At 37.3% G+C, this 17709-nt stretch overlaps 2 protein-coding genes across 2 annotated transcripts; one reads left to right on the plus strand and one right to left on the minus strand.

Moving 5' to 3' along the window:
• The first annotated feature begins 734 nt into the window (after positions 1–734).
• LOC124645027 (prostaglandin E synthase 2) lies at positions 735–11047 on the plus strand. Its single transcript, XM_047184766.1, has 5 exons — positions 735–1148; positions 5832–6041; positions 8034–8233; positions 8721–8933; positions 9337–11047. The coding sequence occupies exons 1-5, from the start codon at positions 873–875 to the stop codon at positions 9605–9607; spliced, it is 1170 nt and encodes a 389-aa protein (XP_047040722.1). The 5' UTR covers positions 735–872; the 3' UTR covers positions 9608–11047.
• A 1785-nt stretch (positions 11048–12832) lies between these two features.
• On the minus strand, positions 12833–17376 carry LOC124645092. The gene is made up of 7 exons (XM_047184833.1): positions 17054–17376; positions 16367–16519; positions 16034–16164; positions 15612–15867; positions 15263–15447; positions 13685–13886; positions 12833–13011 (listed from the first exon to the last, which is right to left on the minus strand). Exons 1-7 carry the CDS (start codon positions 17229–17231, stop codon positions 12890–12892), a joined length of 1227 nt encoding a protein of 408 aa, XP_047040789.1. The 5' UTR covers positions 17232–17376; the 3' UTR covers positions 12833–12889.
• Between the last annotated feature and the right edge of the window lie 333 nt (positions 17377–17709).

Genomic DNA, 17709 nt, shown 5'->3' on the forward strand with positions numbered 1-17709 from the left:
TTTTGTTTGTGTATGCTTGCACGAGCTAATCTTAAGAACTACTGTCTCGTACTGTGTCGTAATTGAGTCGTGATTTGATTGGATCTCAGTCGAATGTGAATTGAATGTCGCTTGAGTAAAATTAGGAGAATCGGGCCCCAGGCCCTAGACCAACATTAACGTACTCTCCGATGGGTGAATCAATCACTACCTTCCAGACTCCAGACTGCTTTGTAAATGTTTATATTACCCACAAATAGGTTTCGGCCCGACCCGGGAATCGAACCCGAGACTTCAGTCGTAGCAGTCGCGCTTACGACCACTAGACCAATGAGGTAAAGGCGACACAAGAATCTGGTCGTTAGAAATAGTTAAAAGATTGGCCAAGTTTTAGATTGATGTGGGAGATAAATTGTTTAGATTTAGAGAAATACGCTTACATTTCCATCACTTTTCTTTCTTCCTGGTTTCTTCGCAGCCAGCTCCGGATTCTTTCGAGATTTAGGCATGTTTTGTTGATAGTGTACTAATGTATAAATGCTGTAGTGTGTGACACATCTGAGTTTGAGTCTGCAACATCTTCACCTGAAATTCATTTTTATCAACATATTTATTTCGATATCCACTTAATTCAGAAGTAAGCGGGATTTTAAAATCTCTACTCGACTTAGAATCAATTCGAATAATTTTGTCTTTGATTTTCATTTATCATCTGTTGCAGAGATCCAATGAGAACCGTGGAACCGAGTGAGGCTTTGACGTGACTGTTATTCGCACAAGGCCAAAACGGGACAGACGAGACGAGACGACATAATTTTACACATTGCATCGTAACGTAACTATAGCACACCTATGTACTTTGTTTTCATGTGATCTTATTAATTCGAAATAAAATGTGGAGGCCGACATTTACAATATTACAGAAAGTGGTCTTGCCTTCACTTAGAGAGAATGTAAATGTGTCGAAAATTTTTTTGTCCACTAAAAGCCGGCTTCCTAAATCGACATCGAAGTTAACCCTCGTGAGTGCGAGTATTGGTGTCCTTCTTGGCGCGGGATATGGGGGCTACACGCACTATAAAGTGAATGTTAAAAAGACTTTCGTACCAGGCGAGACTGAGGAGTACGCATTTCTCAAGGAAGCACCTGAGTATGAATCTCATTACAGAGTAAGCCATCGTTTTGAATATTTTTTCCCTCTCTCATCCAAACCTAAGCTTTTACATAACACTGCAGCTCTGCGTTGATTATTGTGATTCAGTTTTATACATCTGTTAACAATTTATTGTGAATCCTTTTGCGAATAAAAACAATAATATATATGTAGTAGTGTGCGTAGTAAATAGATAACCTGCAAAGACGAATTCGACAAGCATAGACACCTAGAAAAGTGACGAAGGAAAACATAGGTTATGGCTACAAGTATAACTATTATGTTAAAGTATTTTGCTCAACAGTAATTCTGAATATTGTCTGCAAGTTAGCATAAATTACAAATATGCTATTATGATTTTAACATGAATGATGACGAATATACTTAGAATCTCTAGCAATGACAGCTTAATTTCAAAATGAATACTATTGTTTAGAGAACAGCTGAGGTATTGATTAATATGCTATTGATAAAAACAATATCTATTTCATGTCCCTAGTAACACTTAGAAAATCCCTACAATGTTTTCATTAATTTCAATAGATATTGGATGGTGAACAAGAACTGAATAAATCACTGTGTTATAGTTATTTATGTTATTAATATATCAGTTTTCACAGTAAAAAAAATATTTTTAAGGTATTTTTATTATTCTAAATCATCAGCATCACTGAACATTCACTCATGTGGAGAAAAGTAGGCATTAAACTAAACTACTATGGTTACTATTTATGAAAATAGATTGTCTAAGCAGATATATTTCTTGCAAAATCATCTAGTTAAGTTCTTGGTATAAAAAAACATTTTGAAATGTAGCAGCATGAAACGTCTTGGGCAATAAGTGTCCTGATTTTTTATGTGAGAGAAATCAAAAAGCTTCCCATTTACACTTGCATAATAAGAACCTTCCAGAAATATTTCTAAAGTATTGAATAATTATTTACCACTAAAGATATCAACACCTCCTACGTATATTATCATAACCAACAAATTGACGGTTTTGCTTTTTACATAAAACTACTTATTTTTATTTCCATTTATTTATTTTTAAACATATTTTTAAACATATATTTTACATTTATATTTAAAAATTTAAAATGTAAAATATATGTTTAAAAATAAATAAATGGAAATAAAAATAAGTAGTTTCATGTAAAAAAAGCAAAATCGTCATTTTGTTGGTTACGATAATATACGTAGGAGGTGTTGATATACCAGAGCATATGTGTCAAGCCATTTGCTTAAGTTCACAGCTACAGCATTGTTATCTCTTAAAATATCTCTCAGTGAAACAATTATAATTTGACTGACGTAAAAACTAAAAAGTAACCACGTCCATGAAGTGTCTGATTGTAATTTCAATCTTTTCTTCATTTATCATGTTTTGTATCATCATCTTGGTTTTCTATAGAATTCACCATAGTGTGTTCATATAAAGCAATCAAATATTCATTAGCTGAGAAGTTGCTAGTATGCAAAAGATTTTTTTATAGAGCGTGAAAGGACAAATTATTAACTAGTTGTGGAAATAATTAATCTCAGAATGCCGTTGAAACTGGGCGGAACGGCCAGTAGCTGACTTGTCAGTTAATACAATAATATACTCATGTTACAATATGTATAGCAGTTTTATTGCTGCGTCACCCATGTCCCAGGGGAACGTCTGCCCGTATCTAGATAAAACATATTGGAGGTGACTTATGAATAGTGTAGCTTATTAAATGTTATTATTTCCAACTTGTTTTCGCAATAAACCCATTTATATAAATAAGGGTTGCAAGTTTAGCCGAAGATTTAGCCATTTACAGTTGATCGGGGCATATATTGATTGTTTATTTTACACGGGGCCTGTAGCAGTATGTGTTGCATAGAAATACCTTATCATTTATTGGTAAAAGGTCTTCAATAAGATTGCTGATGTTATGGTAAGAGAGAGCAAGGAGTCTTAGATGCATTACAGAAAAACTAAAAAGTCTGGTTTCAGGTATGCGTTAGTGCTTGAGTAAGTTTCTATAGAATAAGGACCTTCGGGCCAGAAGGTTCAGTTATGACTTGCTTGAGGTATTCAATTTCTTATGCTAGAAATATTTCACTGTATTGTATATGTGAAGTGGTATGATTTATCTTAAGCAAAATTATGGGTTTTAATTACATTATTTTGTTGTGAGCAAAACACATGATACGTTCAAGGACGACGCGACTGAATATGAAACAAGGCAAATTATAAACACATGAGTAGATGTGAGCATTCAACAAGTGTATTGAATATATCGTAGGTGGTGTGTTACTCCGCGAACTTAGGGTACGTGATATGGTATTTTTACTTAAATTACTATTTATGTCGCAATTCAAGTATTATCTATACATATATATATTTACGATTTATTGAAGACTGCGATGATGATAAGGCATAATGTTACATGTTGTGAGATGACGTCAGACAAGGAAGTATAGGAGAAAAAGTTGTGCTGCGCCCGCCATAAATAGAATCAGGAAAAGGTCAGGAGGTCGAAGATTGTAATTTGGGTACTAAATAGTTTGTTGATAATTTCTTCGTACTTACCGATGAGTTGTTACTTGTCCTTCTCTGGGTGGCTGTCGTATTCAGGATTCATTTTAGACGTATACTTACATTAAAATATTGTTTATTTGCACCGGCAGGATTTTATTGCGTGATTTACTGCTCCTTACACAGATACGCATGTGCAATATCGTGTTATTGATTTCATGCAATGTTATGTCTTACAGGTGTCATAACTATTGTAAATTAATGCTGGACACCGGAAATTGATGTTTATGCCCTAGACTTTATTTTCTTGTGCCCTATTTTTTTTTGTAACTTTAAAATATTTTTTTAAAACTGTAAAGCTGAATTCTAGTAATATGACCTAGTTGACTTCGTGTTATCGCGATGCCAGGAAGCTGTCTTTATATCTCATACAATATTTTTCAATTTCTTCTTGCATGGTGGCGATCGATTAGCATTGAGAGAGTAATTAGGCTCCGCTCGTACTTTTGTTCGAGACTTTTACTTATACTTCTATAAAATTTCTTTCCGAATTTAAGTTAGCGGTGTTTCGAAAATTAGATTATCTGAGGAGATGTATTCGTGTGACTTCTATTATATACATTTTGATAAACTTTTTTTAAATTCCTTACAAAATGTAAATAGGATCTATCTTTTGATTAGGTATGTAACTATAGGCACCTACATACCTTTTTGTGATTGTAATATTTATAAAATAAATACTTAGCGAGGAAACTGTTATAAGGCGTAAATTCAGCTATTCAGCGAAGCCAAAAAATACTGCGACGCAAAATTTGTGAATCGTAATAAACCAAATTTTAATTACTCACGAAAGTAGCTAACGTAATTAACTTACGATAAACGTTGCTCCCTCGTAAGTCGCTTATAGTATTTTTTTAGACCTTCTTGTAACTTACGACAGTTGCTTACGTGATTGTTACGGAAGCAACTTACAAATGTAAAGTCTGGGATATATTACAAACAAGCGACCGTTTCAGTTCACACAATTCAAAGCGAACTTCACTGACACCGCTGTTACGACAGATGCGGATTTGATTAATTGCGGATCTAAATGAGATGTGTTTTGTAAAGTATGCTATGCTACTGTTGGTACTACTTATACCTGTTTGCCCGCGATATTAATACACGATGATTGGATTTAGGGGTTCACTGTATCGGTTTATGTATATTAGTGTAGTTTCTGGGGTCTCAAATGAATGAAACCTCGGATTTCGGTTACAGTAGAGACTACTTTCCGCACCCGGTTAAAAAGAAGCTCGTGTGCTTTCTTTAGGCTTTAGGAATCAGTTCAGTAGTTTTAGCGTGAAAGCGCGACAGATAGACGTAGATGCTACTTTGTCAGAATTCAGGCGGCTGTACTGATTCGGAAAATTACTTTCCTATTGTGCTCGTAACTATCAGGAAAATATTTTTTAAATCACACTTTTTACTGATGTTCCTATATAATTTAGTGATTTAATCCTGCAAAAATATAAAGCTAATTTTTTTTAACCCTTTTAAAGTAAAGCATTGAATAACAAACGCACCTCAACCATTAATAACAATAGTAATGATTGTCTGTGCTTAAAACCCCCAGAAACTCAGCTTATAAAAAAAAGAAAACGGATGGTACATAAACTCTATGATCTAACTTATTTATATATTTATTTTGCTGGCGTGATTGCAAAATGCGAAAGATTTATTAAAATGGGGAATATCTTTAAAGATGACTGATCGACTTGAAAATGTTTGCGATTCATAAGTAATAATAACGTTTTTGGTACCGTTTTGATATCTTTGCTAAACTAAAATACCAATCTACGTAAGGCGTATCTACTAACCTTTACTGATAGCCTTAATATTTCAAAAGCTAATTATTTTTTGGTTTTTGTTTTAACATTTTCGTATCAAAGTGATGATGAAATAAGTATTCATGTTTGTAAGGTTAGGCCACAGAGCTGTAGTTGGACTTTCTATAGGTATTTAAACATTTTAATGTTTGCAAAGCATATGTCGTTGCCAATGCGCGTCGCTGTGAAAGTTTTTTAGTATTCCTACTCATTATAGGATGTATTAGGTAATTCATCAAAACACGTATCATAATAATGTTATCTGTATGTACATAATGGAGAATATGTTCTATTTTATTGATGCGATATACTTTGTTTGTAGATAGTGAACGATGCGGATACGAGTAACCTGCAGCTCACCCTGTTCCAATACCAGACATGTCCGTTCTGCTGCAAGGTTCGCGCGTTCCTGGACTCGCGCGGCATCAGCTACGAGATCGTCGAGGTGGACGCGGTGCTGCGACAAGCCATCAAGTGGTCAGGATATAAGAAAGTGCCTATAGTGCTCGCTAAGGTCGATGGCGGATACCAGGTACCCATCATTCTAACCAGTTCATAAGACTAATAATGAAAATTGTTCTAAGTGACAAGTGACAAAAGCACGCGGGTGGGTATTTTGTTTGGGACATGCGCAAGTCGCTGGAATAAATAAAAGTCGCTGGAACCGCACGTTTTTTAAATGTACGTAACCTGCGCATGTGCCTCAACATACGCAAGCTATTTGCACCGTGTAGATGCACCCTAAACCAAGCTTTTGTCCTCGCCTTATTTTGCGGCAATAGCTATTCTCAACAAAGTTTCTTTGACCTTAGTTTGGCTTCTCAATAGGGGGCGAGGGAAGCGTGCAACTACTGCCAAGCTCGCATAACATAATTGTTTATTTATTATGTCCACGGGGAACAAAACTTTGAAAGGTTGAACTTGAGCTTTTGTTGAGCTTCTAAGAACACAACGAGATTACAATAGCAAAGGACAATGCCAGGGTCTGGGCTCAAAGTTTGCCCAGCAGTGGGAGTAGTTCCAGCTGGTTCCATAGTGCACTCTGAACACGAAATCCAAATATTTTTGAAATCGGTCCCAGAGGTCCCGAAAAAAACCGGTTCAAATGTTCTCGATAGATAGTCACCAAACAAAGCCTGAGCCATTTACCCAGTAGTGAAAGTGGTCGAAATAGGTTCTTTACTGCACTGTTAACACGAAATCCAAATATTTTGGAAATCGGTCCCAGAGGTCCCGAGAAAAACCGGTTCTAATGTTAAACTTGAACAGTCACTTTATAATGCCCAAGCCATTTGCCCAGAAGTGGGAATGGTTAGAATAGGTTCTTTACTTCACTGTTAACACGAAATCTAAATATTTTGGAAATCGGTCCCAGAGGCCCCGAGAAAAACCGGTTCTAATGTTAAACTTGAACAGTCACTTTATAAAGCTCAAGCCATTTGCCTAGAAGTGGAAATTGTTAAAATAGGTTTCTAACTTCACTCTTAAGACGGAATTCAAATATTTTTGAAATCGGTCCCAGAGATCCCGAGAAAAACCGGTTCTAATGTTAGCCAGCCATTGTTAGCAAGCCATTTTAAGCAGCCACAAACCTAACAACCTCTTTTCTTGAAATAACATTCAGATAGTTAGTGGTTTCACTGTTAACAGGATAAAAAAAAAAAAAACAGAAATAGACGTTTAAAGGTAATTGTTGTTTCTCTTGCTTTTCAGTCTCTATCTACCACAGTCAGTCCTAAGTTCGTATAGCGTCATGCAATTAATATCCGTAATGGCAATGGAAAAATCTTATCAAGACGAATAAAATAAGCTCGAACACGAGGTAGTAAATAGTTACCGTTGAGGAGTTCCCTCGTCTCACTGTCGTCTCCATCGTCAGGTCAGGTCTTAACCTCCACTGTTTTGTGGTGTCGGAGACATATACCCGAATGACAAGTTTTTATTCGATATGTGCTTACAATTTCCGAGAGTTCCCTATTGTTTTAAGGTTTCTATCACCAGACCCTGGACCGAATAACAAAGGAACCATTTGGAAAGTAAATCCTTTCAAACAATAAAATGATTGTTTAAATCGGTTGGTAAACGACGGAGTTATGCACGTACTTACGTCAAAAGAATACAAACGAACTGAGAAACTCCTCCATTTTTTTAAGTAGGTAAAAAAAAAATCTCGTTCAATACCTCGTATTTGTTGATTATTTATTTATTTTTTATTTCATTTCAATATTAGATTAATATTATAATGAATTTCAATTAAGGTAATAAAAGTGGAATAGTTAAGAGTTCGTAAGCACATTTTTCGTAATATTGAATAAGAGTCAAACCAGTTTTTCTCAGGACTCCTGGGATAGATTTCGAAATATTTCGGTCTGGGACCTATTATAAGCCTATGGAATATAATACACTATGCAGTTACTGTGGGCAACTCTTGAGCCCAACTTCCATACAAAGAATAGCATTGTCCTTTGTATTTTATTTTCTTCATGTTTATCAACTTAGATTAAATGCATGTTTCCTTTTCCAGCAACTATTGGACAGCACAGCCATTATATCCGTCCTTGAAACGTACTTAAAAGACAAGTCGACCGAATTACGGGAGATCATTAAATTCTACCCGGTCACGAAGTTCGTCAATGATTCAGGGAAAGATACCACCGACATCGCCAACAAATACTTCATTATGCACCAGGCTAACGTAGATGAAAGAGAGAAGACTCGCGAAACGTAAGTACTCTTAAAAAATGTTATTAAGTATAGTTATTCTGGTATAAATTAGGACAGCCGTGTAATGAAGGTTCGATTAACTTGAGCAAGCTGACATAGGATAATAACCCGTACGACCGAGGGGCTCCTCGCAAGCGTGAAAGGGGTCGTAATCCACCGGGGTGCACAGTTGGTGTCTCCCCACATTTATCGACGCGGAATCTCACACTACTCGACTTATCGCAGATCAGCTGTACAAACGGCTCGTTTTGCAGTCGGCCGGCGTTGCGACGCGTCGTCCGAGCAGAGCCGACGCGAATTGTATTAGTAACACCCCTATTACATAGATATAAAGGTTTTTTTGAAAGGTGTTCACTGATTCCGCGTTGATAAATGTGAGGAGCCCCTTTAATCGCACTCGCAGAGTAAACATTAATCGTTATGCAGCATCAAAAGAGTGAACATTCAATGTGCAGGCTAGTTGTTTCAAAATAACGTGTTCTTCCAGTGAAGAGCGTCAGTGGCGTCAGTGGGCGGACCGTGTGCTAGTGAATACATTGTCTCCGAATGTGTACCGCACGGCGGGCGAGGCGATCGAGACCTTCCAGTGGTTCGAGCAGGCCGGCGGCTGGAGACAGCTGTTCCCGGCCTGGGAGTGCGCCCTCATGGTCTACATCGGCGCCGCCGCCATGTTCATGATATCCAAAAGGCTGAAGACCAGGTAACAAAGAGTCACAAACCTCTCGCTATACAAGTGCATAACACAATAACACAATATATATAATGAAATAGCTTCCGCCAGCGGTCCCAGGTGATCTACTTCCCGCACACGCTGAGCGCTGTGAAACCTGCGGATTATACGTTCAGATTTTATAAAGCGGATTATCTTCTCGAGCGGCTCGTACGTGCATTGTTGTGTTGTCGACACCCGTGACCCCAATCAATATGATGACAAATACCGGCTTCTCTTGTGACATACGCTTATGTTCGTTCCCAATACTCTACTTATTCGCTTGTTGTTGTAATGTTGACATTAACCCTACAAGTCAAAATCCTATATCTAAGATACAAAATAACAGATAGGTAGAATAGCGTGCCTAAATTCCAACTAAACCGACTTACAGGCACAAGATCAAAGACGACCCTCGCGAGTCCCTCTACGATGCTGCCAACGAGTGGATGGCCGCTGTCCAGAGGAAGGGTACTCCGTTCCTAGGCGGCGACCAGCCCAACCTTGCCGATGTTTCGGTCTACGGAGTTCTTAGCAGCATCGAAGGCTGCTCAGCCTTCCAGGACCTAAAGACAAACACGCCCATCGGAAAATGGTACTACGACACTAAGAACGCTATACAAAGGAGAAAGGGTAAACCGATCGCCCGCGTCGCGCATGCTTGAACATTGACAATTCATTCGTGTCTTGGTGTTGATACGTAACTTCGTCGTATTTTTCGTTGGAAACAAACCTCTTTGCATTTCGAACTGTCAGACTTAGCCCAGCAATATTAGACTCTATGTGTAGTTAGTAATGTTATTTGAGATTATTGGAGCTTCCCGCGATGAGGGCAGGGTGATAAAGGACCCAGTTTTATTCATGTATTTTATACGTAGAAGTTCTAGCGCCTGATTACCGTGTATGGTACGGGAACACGCATTATCAAGAAGTTCAATTTCTAAGATTTTATGACACATTAAAACCGTAGAAATTAGATTTATCTTTTAGCCACATAATGCTTATCGGTTTCGTTGATATTTGCGAATGTTATAAATGTTTAATTAATTTAAAGACTTGTTTATGATGTGTGTGCCGATAAATTTTGTGCGATCCGTAATTCTCATGACATTGACTAGGATTACTAGATATTTTGCAGACACGCATTATATTACGTAACATATACATAATGTTCGCGATGATTGATAACAAATACGTAGTTTTCAACGATTCGTATTTAGATACCTAGTGGCAATGATTTAGTTCCTAATACTTGTAATGCATCTTTTATTTAGTTTTAATGATATGCCAAGACTGCTCGCTCTGTCAGGACGTGTTTAACGAGGTTTGCAATAACTCAACTCAACCCCTTTTATAACGAAATAAATTAATGTAAAATTCACCATTATTTTTGTATATCAGCGATTATTTATTATTGTTTATGCTATTGCTTTTTTTATGCCCAAATACTTAGCTGAATAACTTATAGATATGAATTTATTAACCAAGAAGTTAAACGCCATACTAGTGTAAACATGAGTATAAAACATTAATTTATCTAGTAAGTAGGTCACCGCTTCAGCGTTTTCCTCATTGTTATAAATAAACAAAGTCCTCCATGACCTTGCCCGTTCCGCGACGATTCCGAACCGATATAAAGTGCTATAGTACACTCGCATACATTCATATCGCGAGCACCCGTGTGCTTGCATAACTCCACGCAAAACATCAACTTGACATTAAGAGTGTTCCTTTATTTACGTTATGAAATTGAATGAGTATTTACATACTTCGATTCACAGACAGGCGAATGAATTAATTTAATGACTGCCTGTCACAAAAATTCGCTCTCGATATCTTTATTGCATGTCATTAAAATTGTATGTTTACATATCCTGTTTATTTATTGATTTTATTATAAATTGATATTTGTTTTGATGAGTATGTTATGAGAAGGTAAAGGAATAAGTCGCAAATAAAGCCTAATTAGCTATCAGCACCATTACACGTGACGTAGACAGTTAGTTTTATCTGTTTTAAATAAGCCTTTTAGAAGAGTACAGAGCAATATGTTAACATGTGATTTATTATTTAGTTAAAGTTGTTATTAAATACATGACTATTTATTTGTTACATTTTTTATTTTAACTCAGCCTTTCACATTTCGAACAAAGGTTTAACTTACAACATTATTATATATTTTTTTGAATATTCGTTACTTATCATTAAATCATTATTATCAATTCATCGATCACATTATTAGGTCTTCAATGAAATTCCCTACGTGCCACGAGAAAGATATTAAAAATTTAAATGCGTTCCGTTTTCTCGTCTCCGGCATCCCTATGCGGTACGAGAGGGTTCCGACATAGTCCTACAGGTATAGAATGTTAATTGACCTCTATCGGCATGAGGGAAGCGGTTTATTTATATCGGATCTCACCCATATATAGCGATGTACCACTACACACTATTTTCATTTTTAGTTTAGCTAAACGCGGAATGATCCATTTCAAGAATAAACTTTATTAATGGGGATTTTGGTGTACCGAAATGAAAAAAAGGGGTTTCTTATTGTTCATTTGTATTGTAACTAATTTTATATCTATGATCGTAGTACGATAACACTATTATAACTAGTTATTTCGAAAAGAAAACAATAACTTTCGAGCTTCAATTCGATATCTTGGTTGTGATGTGATATTGCATATTTTCAATAATAATACATATTGCAGTAATCATTTTAATGTCTTCCTTTCAAACCTAAACAGCCTTTTACATAAACCCAACCCTTTTATAAATAAACTAATTTCTAAAAATAAAGTCTTTATAAAAACATAACAAGCTTATCATATAGGTATTTACATCGATATTATTTGAATCTCATGACCACATCGATTAATTTCCACATGATCACAAAGGTCTCGACAGTAATATATCTTCTTCTTATATATAAAAATTTATTGCAGTTCGTTAGTCCGACTAAAACTCGAGTATGGCTGGATCGATTTGGCTTAGTTTGGTTTTAAAATATTTGTAGACATTGACATTATTCTAGCGATAGACAAGAACATCCATACAAATACTTTACCCGCTTATGTCGTCTGTTGACATCTTGTTGACGTATTGTGACATGTAGTCATCCTCATTGATGTTAATTGCAGAAGTGACATAATATTTTCGCTCGTATTTTGCCTACATTTTTCATTATTCAAAAAGTTTATATCTAAGTGAATTCAAAATCATGTAATATATTAAAAAGTTTATTTATATCTAAGTGAATGCAAAATCATGTAATATATTAAAACCAGGAACTTATTTATAGGGTTTTTTAATATTAATTACGATGTTTTTTTTCTTAAGATCGTATCACATAGACCTATCACAAATTTTCGCGAATTTAATTATTTTTTCTTGAAAGTAAGAACATACCATGACAAAGTGAAGTCTGTTTTCGTTGATATTTTACCTACTCCCAGTTTTATGGCACATCTGTTTCTGCACGATTTTCTTAATCCATAATTTAAGATGGCGGGCGGGAACAAATTAATACATATTTGTGAAATTGAATTATAAATGAAAAGTATGATATACAAGCGTTGTAATAGCATGAACAGCGTGTAATTTTACTAACTTGACTCTCGAATAGTTTATATGTGTAAGTTTATACCTTGATATGTATTTTCTACTTTATAATTGTCGTTTCATAGACATCCATCTGACGCAGGTGTCAAAATCGCTCTGATTTGCCATTTTGGGCAATGCATAGTCTGCAGTGCATTTCAGTGTGGTAAGCTTTTTGTTCGGAACGTTCTATCTAGTACGTAGTACATATATATCGATGTTTGTAGATGTCCAGGGAAGGTTTAAACGATGCGAAGTTTGCGGGATCAGCTAGTATGTCATAAATATTTCTTGTTGTATTTTTTTTTAATAATAAGATAGCAGGATGAAATGGTCGGTGAGATTCAGCAGGCGATCTGAGTGTATGTTAAAGAGAAGCCTCTGTTGGCGATGTCTGGGGGAGTCGCGGCCGTCGCTCCTTCGTTCGCGTTTGTCACCACGTACAGCACGAAAGGCTTCGCGCCGCCTGTAACAATACATCACCTTTAGAATAACTTCTTAATTTTATTGTTTTGTGCTATTATTTTTTGCAAAACTTAATGCATGCCCCAAAAATACCTATCAAAGTTTAAGCTATTTAACTTTAGAGAAAAAAAACTTGAATTACACAGGACAAAAGAGGATTTTTCTCCACAATTTCTTGATTTACTAGTTCTGATAATTCGAGAAGAATGAGCTGTTCTTAATATTGCTTTCAAAAACATCATTGTCTTAACCACATTCAATGCCTAGTTAACACGTCATACCTGTTCGTCCGCGTATTCTGAATGTTTCAGCGATATTTCAAGATTGTCTGTACATTGTCTGTTGGAATTTTCAGTGCGAAATCCTCATGCAAGGAAAGTTAAGGAGTTTTGTAGTAAAGTGTAAACATATCTAACTGATAATTTTAAAAGTTATAATAGGGATCATCGAATTTTCATGGAGAAGTACGAGTATATAATAGATCGAGAGCCAGCGACTGCTAGACCTTCGTTATTTTATAAAGGTTGAAGCTTTGTATGTGCATATACCATACAGTAGGTATGAACGAAAGACTACTACAAAGTTTAACTGAGGATTGCTTTTCAGCCTTTATAAAGTAACGAAGGTCTGGCAGTCGCTGGCTCTTGGGCTATAAGTAGGTCTTAAAATCTTACTTTGAACGGTAACGAAACCGATGCCGCAAAAGCGATCAGTGCCGACGGCCACGCCAGTGGCTGCCACAGTAGGGTTGGGGATGACCACGAAGTCAGTGAGACAGTTGCCGTTGTTGACGGCTCCAAGAGCTGTGCCCAGGACCGTGTTGTCTGCGCCCTCCACATCGCCCGTCACCGTGAATGAGAACGCGTCATTGGCCACCTGGAACAAATAGGTGAAATGTAACCAGAATTGACTGCAAATCGGTTCTTCACCTTATACGATACCTGCGATTTCGCCCAATAGTAACAATAAGTCAAAATTATTATATTTTTTTTGTCGTTTGTCACTGCTCGGTTTCTAACTTGGAGGGTCATATATTATAGTTCGGCCATTCAGAGAATGCGTTCCTGACACGTCGCGATTGAACTGACGACGTAACTTTGCAATGGCGTTGCAGTTACGATAAAAATATTTTTGCTGGTTGTTTACCGTTTTAACAATTGAGGAGCATTAAAACAACATTATTATATCAATAATCAATGAATGTTATTACGTCGTCAGTTCAATCGCGACGTGTCAGGAACGCATTCTCTGAATGGCCGATAAAAGGCTGTATTTTATGAGCATGCTGGCTGTATTTACAGTGTTTGTGAACTTTTGGTAGGTATTACGAACTGATTGATGATGGCTTTGGAAGATTGTCACTGGCTCTCAGTCTTTAGTAGTTTTGTATTTTTTCTAGCCATTCTCCTCCTTTTCCTATCAGAGTACGATTAAGTACTTATATGTATAATTTGTTTTATGGCCACATACCTAATGTTAGAGCCAAGGCGCACGTGCGTCATTTATCAGTTACAATATCAGTCTTGCTTGTCTTATCTATTTTATATAATTGCTATACTTGCTGTGACTGCATTACTTTTAGCGAGCCAGTTTTGTGTTATTATCAATTTATCCCTTCCGCTGTGGGTGAAGAATGGTTCAGTGTCAGATTCGAACTGACTCAAAACTTTCATCCATGTTCTGCAGCTGTACATGATCCAGGATCGCGGTATTATAACTCTTTCGAATTATTCCGCCAGCCCCGACAGGCTCTGATCCTAAGCGACTTGCGACTTTCAAAGACTTTTATGTATGATTGGAAGGCTAAAAACAATCTTCAGGAACACAGAACTTATCTCATAATTGTATTCTCTGAAACGAATTCTATGATAAGATTTCCGTTGATTTTAAATTATAAATAAATAATAATAAATAAAATAATGTCTGGACACATTTTCACACACGGTCGGTTAGCCCCATGGTAACTTATTAATTAACTTGTGTTATGGGTGCTAACACAACTGATAAACTACATATAGCTACACATATACATATTGATAAATACATATTGTAACACCCAGACCACGGCCAACAAACATGCTCATCACACACATGTCGATCGAACCGGGAATCGAACCCGGGACCTCAGGTTCGGCAGTCCGGCATGGTGACCATTGCGCCATCGAGGTCGTCAAATTATAGGCATGAGGATGAAATTATAAGAATTAATAAAATATGAAAACAAGCTCAAATACAATAGTGTGATAGATTACCTGTGCATACTGTATAGCACAGTATCCTGCTTCCATTCTAATGCAAATGCCGTAGTTCAAGTTGACGATCTGCCGCGTGCCCGTCACCAGCGAGGCACTGAGCACCGTGTTGGCTGCTGTCCCGTAGTTGAAGCTGTTGATCGTCCCAGTCACACCCGTGTAGTACTGCAGGCAGCCGTTTGGTGCTGGAAAAAAAATGTTACTCTTTATATCAGATTATGGCACGTTATGCATATTTTCAGATGGATTCTTGAAGGTGGCCAAAATTCCCAGCAGTGCACCCACATAGTGCAACTTAAATATTGTTAATAAATAATCTGAAGTTGAAGGCATGATAAAAATTCGTTACCTATTCCTGGACAATCACATCCAAGCTGCACCAATTTTATGTTCCATCTTCTTGAGAAGGTTGTTGCCAAAGTAGCAGTGACTATGATTGTAATTGCGGTGTTCCCGTTGAAATCCACAAAGATAGTCTGGCCCGTCAGGTCTCCGCAGAGCAGAGGCACGATGGTGTTCCCACCCGTTATGGATATGGAGTCCGTCACGCAGTTTCCGTCGCCGTCAGGTTGTGCTAAGACCAGGTCCATGAAGTCTATGCGCAGCTGTTGACAAAAGTAACAACACGGTCTCCATGATTCGTGGAAAATTGAAATAATAATAATAACAGCTTTTGGGCAGTAGTTTGACTGCTGAAACATTGATAAGTAGGTTGTGTAATCACTAGGACTTTAACAGGTGAAGAGCTACAAAGGAATAGGAAGGACTGACCTGGCATATATTAGCATTACACCGGTTCACGATCATGGAGCAGGCAGGGCCGCCGGCGTACGCTGCGGGGTAGCCCGGGCTTGTGAAGTAAGTGTTGTTCACGTTTGTCGTGGTACCGCATGTCCGAGACACTGGAATACAAATGTTATATTGTGTAAAAGATTATCATAAACTCAGTGTCTATGGTATAGTAACTCTTAAAAATACTAGTATCTAATCCTTCTGAAGCAGTCAACGAGATAGGTGAGCCGAATAAAAATATAGCTGCTAAAAGCTATTGGTTGTCATTTATTTCTACTATTATCTAGTGATCAAAAGGTTGGTTGTACTCACCGACGCAGCAGCGTCCTCGGCGTGTAGCGCATGTGCCCGTGATGGTACCGTTAAGATTGTTGCATTCCCTGCGCGCCAGACACGTGCCGTTCATGGAGTTGGTAGTCGAGCACTCCGTGTTCGCGAACCGCACGATGCTGACAAACGGGAACACTGCAAAGGTAATATAGTTATAATTAAAAAATAGTGGTAGCTACGATAGCACTCGCGATCGACAGTCTCACCGACTAAAAATAACAAGCGACCCGATAGATAAGAGAGTACATAGGGGAGTACCCGACTACATAAGAGAAGTGTATAAAAACTTACACTAAAAAAAAACGTTTAGTGTAAGTTTTAAATACTCCTACAAAAAGAAGACACAAACATAATTAAAAAAGATAGGTGTGACATCGTGAACAGGGTCCAATTTACTAAGACCTTCTAGCCTAAAAGGCTGAAGAATTTATGGGTACCTATAACGAATGACACAGGTAGATAATGCAAGACTTTTAATATAATTTTCAATATTAAGGCCAAAAGCGATCGCGAAGCTTTAATTTTTTTTTATTTAATGCGAAAGAGATTTTTTTGCATCGGCTTTAGAATTGTCAAGAAGGTTGGTAAAACATATCGCTGTGCGCAGAGCATTGTGAATTGTTAACCTAGGACTAGGTCTGCTGTTAAAAAGTTAGTGCAATAACTTACATATTTTTCCTTTTCTCCCACCAGTTTCAGTCAGGTTATTGCTTTCAAGCTGGTCGTATTCATCGAAGCCATCGAACTCGTCATCCGGTTCAAACTCGTCCTGGTCGAATCTGTTGATGCTTGTGGCTGCTGCAACTACCACCAACGTTAAAACTATCCACCATTGCGTCGATCCCATTCTTACAAATTCTGATGCTCTCAGCGAGCTCTGCAAGTAAACTAACTGGCTAAACGAATGTCTCTGTCATTTGTAAGCACTGAGTTAGGGTATCCGCGTCACTGGTCCTAATCTCAATAGAAATGGTAACGAAATGCGAAGAGAGATGTCAATCATCTATAAATAAAGTGGGTGATAACGGTAGTATGTTTGAACGAGCTGTTAGGGATGTTACCGTTTTTCAGTTAGTGCCGGTGTGTTAATATGACGGCGCGAGTGGAAGAATTAGGAAGATTTAGGTTAACGTTTACTGGGTTGTGAGTACTTACTTGAATTATGTGTTACGTGACCTACTTATAAAAATAGTGCAAACGCCTATTAAATTTAATGATAATATAAACTATTTCAGGGGTTTCTCTTGAATTGAGAACAATAAAACAAATCTCAAAAGTGAGACAATGTCTTCGGCACCTCTGCAGGCTGAACTCGAACCATTGCC

The sequence above is a fragment of the Helicoverpa zea genome, chromosome 31 (assembly GCF_022581195.2).
Source record: "Helicoverpa zea isolate HzStark_Cry1AcR chromosome 31, ilHelZeax1.1, whole genome shotgun sequence".
Taxonomy (NCBI): domain Eukaryota; kingdom Metazoa; phylum Arthropoda; class Insecta; order Lepidoptera; family Noctuidae; genus Helicoverpa; species Helicoverpa zea.